The 6,000-nt window shown below is 47.6% G+C and overlaps 1 protein-coding gene across 1 annotated transcript in view; it reads left to right on the forward strand.

Annotated features, from left to right (window-relative positions):
• LOC135809322 (mucin-19-like) overlaps nucleotides 1–6,000 on the forward strand; it is a 90,328-nt gene that overhangs the window by 47,673 nt on the left and 36,655 nt on the right. The window contains exons 21-26 of the mRNA XM_065322655.1: nucleotides 246–427; nucleotides 972–1,110; nucleotides 1,507–1,613; nucleotides 2,233–2,482; nucleotides 3,799–3,962; nucleotides 5,312–5,468. Coding sequence (XP_065178727.1) covers nucleotides 246–427; nucleotides 972–1,110; nucleotides 1,507–1,613; nucleotides 2,233–2,482; nucleotides 3,799–3,962; nucleotides 5,312–5,468 — 999 coding nt within the window. The remainder of the gene's footprint in view (nucleotides 1–245; nucleotides 428–971; nucleotides 1,111–1,506; nucleotides 1,614–2,232; nucleotides 2,483–3,798; nucleotides 3,963–5,311; nucleotides 5,469–6,000) is intronic.

Consider the following 6,000-nt stretch of genomic DNA (forward strand, 5'->3'; position numbering starts at 1 on the left):
GCCTAGACCTGTAAAACTGTGTGTCTGTCTGCCTGTGTGCCTGTGTGTCTGCCTGCCCGTGTGTCTGTGTGTCTGTCTGTGTGTCTGTGTGTGTGTGTGTGTGTGTGTGTGTGTGTGTGTCTGTGTGTCTGTGTGTCTGTCTGCCGTGTGTCTGTGCCTGTGCATACCTGTTTGCCTGCACGTGTGTATATGCGTACATATGTGTGTATATGAATGTTGATGTCGGTGTTGGTGATGGCGTGTAGCTCCAGCCAGAGCGTATAGCGCTATCGAATTCAGCCGTGGGGCCAATTTTATTACTGCTTTCATAACCCAACCGAACGTGACGGAAAGAAATGGAGTGATTGGCAGATTTCTTGTGACAGCTCAGCGCATTGTTCCACGCACCATCATAACAGCAACATCAGTCCCAGTTGCTCTTCCCACGGTAAGGCTCAGTGTGTCTTGATGTGGACTAGGGTCCTAAAGCAGATCCTCTGCTGCATAGCCCTGCAGATGTCTTTCAGCACACGCATGCACACACACACAAAAACCAAAAAACACACACACCGTACATCTACCAACTTCTACCAACTTCTACCGACTTCTACCGACTTCTACCGACTTCTTCCAGCCTCGAACCTGGTAGAGCCGGTAGAGAAAAGTAGAATCTAACATTTGGGGTAGAAAAATGAACACATCTACCGAGTTTCTACCCAGACCTATAGATCAAAAGCGAACGCCCCCTAATACTCATCCACTTGTTTTCAGGTGGTTCCATGTACCAAGTACCAGTAACATCGCTTCACCTTGAGTTGAAATTCTGTCTGAAGATTGCACCAGAGAGCACCAACGAGGAGGCATCAAAATGAAGTAGCCATGTCGTTTTTAAAAGTACAGGTGTTGAACGTATGTAGCGTTGCCATTTGTGCTGCTTGCTTTGAGATTCTTGTGATGTCTCTTGTGTTGTGTGTGTGTATTTATATTGACAGGGCCAAGATATGGTCCACCAACAGTTCACGTTACTGCATGCTCACTCCATTTACACGATTACTGTTCAAGCGTGCCAAATTAGTGATTCATTACTTTGCAGCCAAGAAGCATTGGTGAACGTCACAACTCTGTCAAAGGGTGAGTCAGTTACGTATTTGCAAACACACACACATACACACGCTCACACACACACACACACACACACACACACACACACACACGCACGTACACACACACACACGCACACACGCACGTACACACACGTACACACGCACACACATGCACTGGTTTAGAGTAGACCAACCCAGAGTTGCGTTTGTTCCATGGCACAGCGATTCAGCTGGTACTGTTCTTAGCTAGTTTTAGCTTTGTTGAAACTTCCTTACCGGAGACCTGATTTTGTATCTGGAGGAAGTTGTTCTATTTTTAAAAGTTTGTTGTATTCTTGAATCAAGTTCTGACAATGCCAAAGCATGGCTCTTCTACACAGTGTTTCTCACTCAATTGTATCCATTATTCTCTCCTGGTTTTCAGTGGCCGATGAAGCTCCTGCGCTGGTGCTGAAATCTGCCAGCAGCAATACCACCTTCAAATCAAATATCACCGCAACCTTTGATGGCAGTACCCTCAACGAAGCAAGGGTAAATAATACTAAATATACCCACCGCTGTTGACCATTCGGTGCATTGCTTGTGACTTTGACTGGCAGTACAACTGCGCATATTCATGAGTCCACAGTGCAGAGCTTGTTTCAGTAGAACACTGCACAACAGCATGGGCAGTGCTTTGCAGTGAAATCTGGCATTTGTGACACACGCGCTGCTGGGATTGGTGGGCATTCTCCAGGAGACAGTGGAGGTTTCGCACTACGCAGGACACGCCCACGGGATGTCCATTTCCAAAAGGTACCAGTGTGCAGCCTCCATCTGTTACGGGTACGTGCAGGGATCATCCAAAGCAGCTTGAACATGCCCAAGGAATGTGTTTTTAAGTTGGTCTACTCGCACAAACCAGGTTGCTTATTCCAGGATTAAATTCCGATTTTAACATACAAAAAATACTTGCGAAGTGTTCAAGTTACAGCCGAAGTTTGTTTTCCTTGTTGTATAGTTTGTGCCTTGTGCTTCGTATTGAGACACCTGGCTGATCACATAGCACAACTATGAGTTTGCTGTTTCAGTCCTGTGGGGAGATAGGCTGTCGTGTCTTGGTGGCTTGGTAGTGCACATTAACATGATGTCTTTCTGTCCTCGCTTGTAGATCCATGGCATAATCACCAAGTATGAAGCAGTTCTCTACAAGGACGGAGTGAATATCAGCAGTCAATCTGTCAACGTTACCCACAGCATTGGAGAACAGGCTCCTAGTGCAACTGTGACTTTCTCCGATCTCCAGCCTTACACTGAGTACACACTGCGATCTCTTGTCTTCACTGCTTCGCTCTTCAACTCGACAGTGACCCATGTCAGTGCCCTTAGTCAAGTGTATCGCCATACAACCGCGGAAACCAGTAAGTCATTTCGCAATTCTTTTGGAGGTGCATTTCCGAGATGTGCCCTTTTTTGCATGTGATGAAATCGCAGTAAGCCAATCCTAACTAGCTAACAAAGCAGTAAGCCAATCCTAACTTTTCTAGGCTGTAATACATCCTCTTTTTTTGCATTCTGGTATTTACGAAACAGCATACATCTGTGAGGGGAGACTCTGGTATTTACGAAACAGCATACATCTGTGAGGGGAGACTCTAGTGTAAAGTGCCATCAGGAGCACACAACCCCCAGAGTGTGCAATGCCTGATCCAGCTCTGCATAGTGTCTTGGTCGAGCGTAGTCGGATCTTCTGATGTCATGCGTACACTCCACACCAGCGCAAGGCCGGTCTCGAGGCAGGGCACTGTTATTTTTGATCCGAGAGTCCCCGCGACTCCCCGGGTTCCTCTCAGATGTGTACGGTATTAGGACGCAAAGATCCGATTACGCTCGACCAAGACCCTATGCAGAGCTGGATCAGACATTGCACACTCTGGGGGGGGGGGGGGTATGTACTCTCGGTGCCAGGCAATAGAGCGGGGAGACTACGTCTGTCTGTCTGCATGTGCCTGCGTACGAGCATCAGAACACTGCTATTTCTCTGATATTCATTGACAAGCACATGTTTACATAATGCTAGTAGTCAAGGAGTACAACGATTTGATATGCTGTATTGTGTTTTGGCGACGTAACTGCCTGCTGTATTTATCATTGCTGCATGCCTGTACATGTAGTCAGCTAGTACTGAAGTATGAGAATGGGAGCAGCTTGCCTGCTTAATCATGTACAAGGGTGCCGAAACGTGAATTAGTTCCCTTGTTTAGCCAACGGGAATACTTGGCATTTGCGTCATCAAACACCAGACTTGTGTTTAGCTAGTGTTTGACCAGGGAGACCATGGTAGCTAGGAGCAGGACCAAGGGAGACCATGGTAGCGAGGAGCAGGACCAGGGAGACCATGGTAGCGAGGAGCAGGACCAGGGAGACCATGGTAGCGAGGAGCAGGACCAGGGAGACCATGGTAGCGAGGAGCAGGACCAGGGAGACCATGGTAGCGAGGAGCAGGACCAGGGAGACCACGGTAGCGAGGAGCAGGACCAGGGAGACCATGGTAGCGAGGAGCAGGACCACAAATCTAAACTAAGTTATCCATAGTTCCAGGACTGAATACTCAAAGTGCAGTTTATTTTGTAACGTTTACGTAAAACCCCGCCAGAGCACCCCTTTTCTCCCTATCTTCTATTGCACTATTGTGCTTGAACGTGTATGCGTGCCTCTGTGCTTTGTGTGCATCCAGGACCAGAAGCGGCTTTCTCCAATGCGTCATTCCGATCTGTAACGAGACACGGATTTCAACTTTGTTTCGTTTGGCCGGAGAAGGCCGAAAGACACGGTGCTCTGACATCTTTCAACGCTTTCTACCGACTGGCTAGTAGTGCAGCTGGTACTGCCTATGTGCCAGTAAGGCGGTCATTTTGTTTATTCAATGTAGCTGGGCTGTGTCTGGTACGGCAGACATTATCATTTTGAGAGAAGCTAGATGTGCAATGGTGTAGTGCCGTGCGGGCACTTGGATGATAGGACACAAACTCAAACACTGGCTTTTTTCGGTGCAAAGCACATGCTGCTTGCAAACCCTATAGTGCATTTCGAAAACATAAGATACATGAACCTGTAGGAGAATTCCGTATTGGGTTCTAGCGCACTTTAAAACCGGGGTGTGGATGTACACATTCTCCTAAACTACGAAAGACTTCGTGAAGTTCAACATGGGTGGGTCCACAGGCATCTCGTGTCCCCGGCTGACAAATGCTGTGGCTTACCAGCCCAAAGCCACACGCTTTTTTCAGAATCAGAAAACCTGCCTGAAATATACTGCCACATCTTCATACAGTTTGCAGCTATTTAACGATGAAAAGCATTGTACATGATATAGCTGTCCCCTATTAACCCAGCACTTTTTTTGGTGGCACCCTAATGAAGTCCATCAAACTTCCACGATCAAATTGTCATTCAGACTACAACTGTAAGGGAGATTTGTTCACCCTGTACGTATACCGCCTCTAATGGTGCAGAATTGCTGTGATAGACGTGGTGGAAATAGCAATGCATTTAGTGATGTGGCGAACGTCGGATTCAATGAAAAAAACATCTTTTCAGCAATTTCAGTATCTATTCAGTAAATAAGAAGTATTCTGCTGCTCCCCCTCCCCCCCCCCCCCCCCCCCCCCCACCACCACCACCACCACTACAAAAGACGTGCACTTCGGAGAATCAATTTGTACGTTACCAAGCCGCCACGATACTCCAAGAGGTCTCACAGCTCTCCTTTGCCATACTACGGCCACAAGCCTGAACAAGCCTGAAAGCAATGCTAAGGCATCTCTGTCACCATCTGTGCATTTCTTTTCATGCACATACACCAGATGCAGCGGTATTTTTTAGCCTTTCAACTATTCGGTATATTCGCTTCACCGCTACTTTCAAGTCGTAGTGACAAATCGAATGCAGTGACTGCTTTTCATCTCCCGAAAAAGCATCAGTACAATTTAGTTGTGAGCAACTTGGAATAGCCCTGCAAAATGCCCGTAATATTCTGCTGTGCATTTTCTCAGTTTCTTTTCTTAATAGCAGGATATGCATGCACCATTGACTGCTAAAGCATTGGTTTAGTACCCTGTGTTGTGAACCTTATGGCGACCAGTAGTTGGGTTATTGATTGGGGTTGTGAACCTTGGAGTGATCAATGGTTGGGTCATTCAGCCTCTACTGATCTAGTCTGTTGTTGGTCTTGCATCTCTTCCCTGCAGACCCCTATCCTGACCGCAGGTACTAATGATATGACATGTGGTAAGGTTGGCGGTGCCCTGACGCCCAACACACAGTACACTGTCCGGGCAGAGGCATGCACCAGTGTTGGCTGCAGTGACGTGGCAGCCGTCGGCTCAATCTACACAGCTACAACAGGTTAGGCCAATAGTGCTGTGAGACGCACGACTTTATAGTTTTGGGCCAACTTTGTGCCGTGTAGGCGCAGCCGCCTCTTGATGCTGAAAGAAGCGAGTGTAGCACTGTGCTGGCCTGTGAAAACTGCCCCATGATCAAGTGCACAGACTAGTGTCATCCGCAGCATCTCCATATCATATCCGTAACAGTCGCTCTACTGCGAATAGCTTCACATTCCGTCAAACATACGGGCCTGGCCCATCATCACCTTTAAACTGGCGGCCAATGCACGCCAAGCATCGCGCACTCCATGTTGCTTCAAACAGTTCTGTCACATCTAGCAGATGCATACTGTCTCCTCTAACAAACATCAGCAGTACTATGCCTGGCGCCGGTGTTTCCTAGATATGACAAACTGTTTGCAGCTAGATATGATGTGTGGTGTTTGGCGCTTGTTCACCGCCGGTTTGCAGACTATATAGAGAGCTAGAGAGCCGCGTGTGGAGTAGCATTCTTCTGGCTCGCCATCTGTGTGAAAATAGAAATGGCGAAG

Source organism: Sycon ciliatum, chromosome 2 (assembly GCF_964019385.1).
Source record: "Sycon ciliatum chromosome 2, ocSycCili1.1, whole genome shotgun sequence".
NCBI lineage: Eukaryota > Metazoa > Porifera > Calcarea > Leucosolenida > Sycettidae > Sycon > Sycon ciliatum.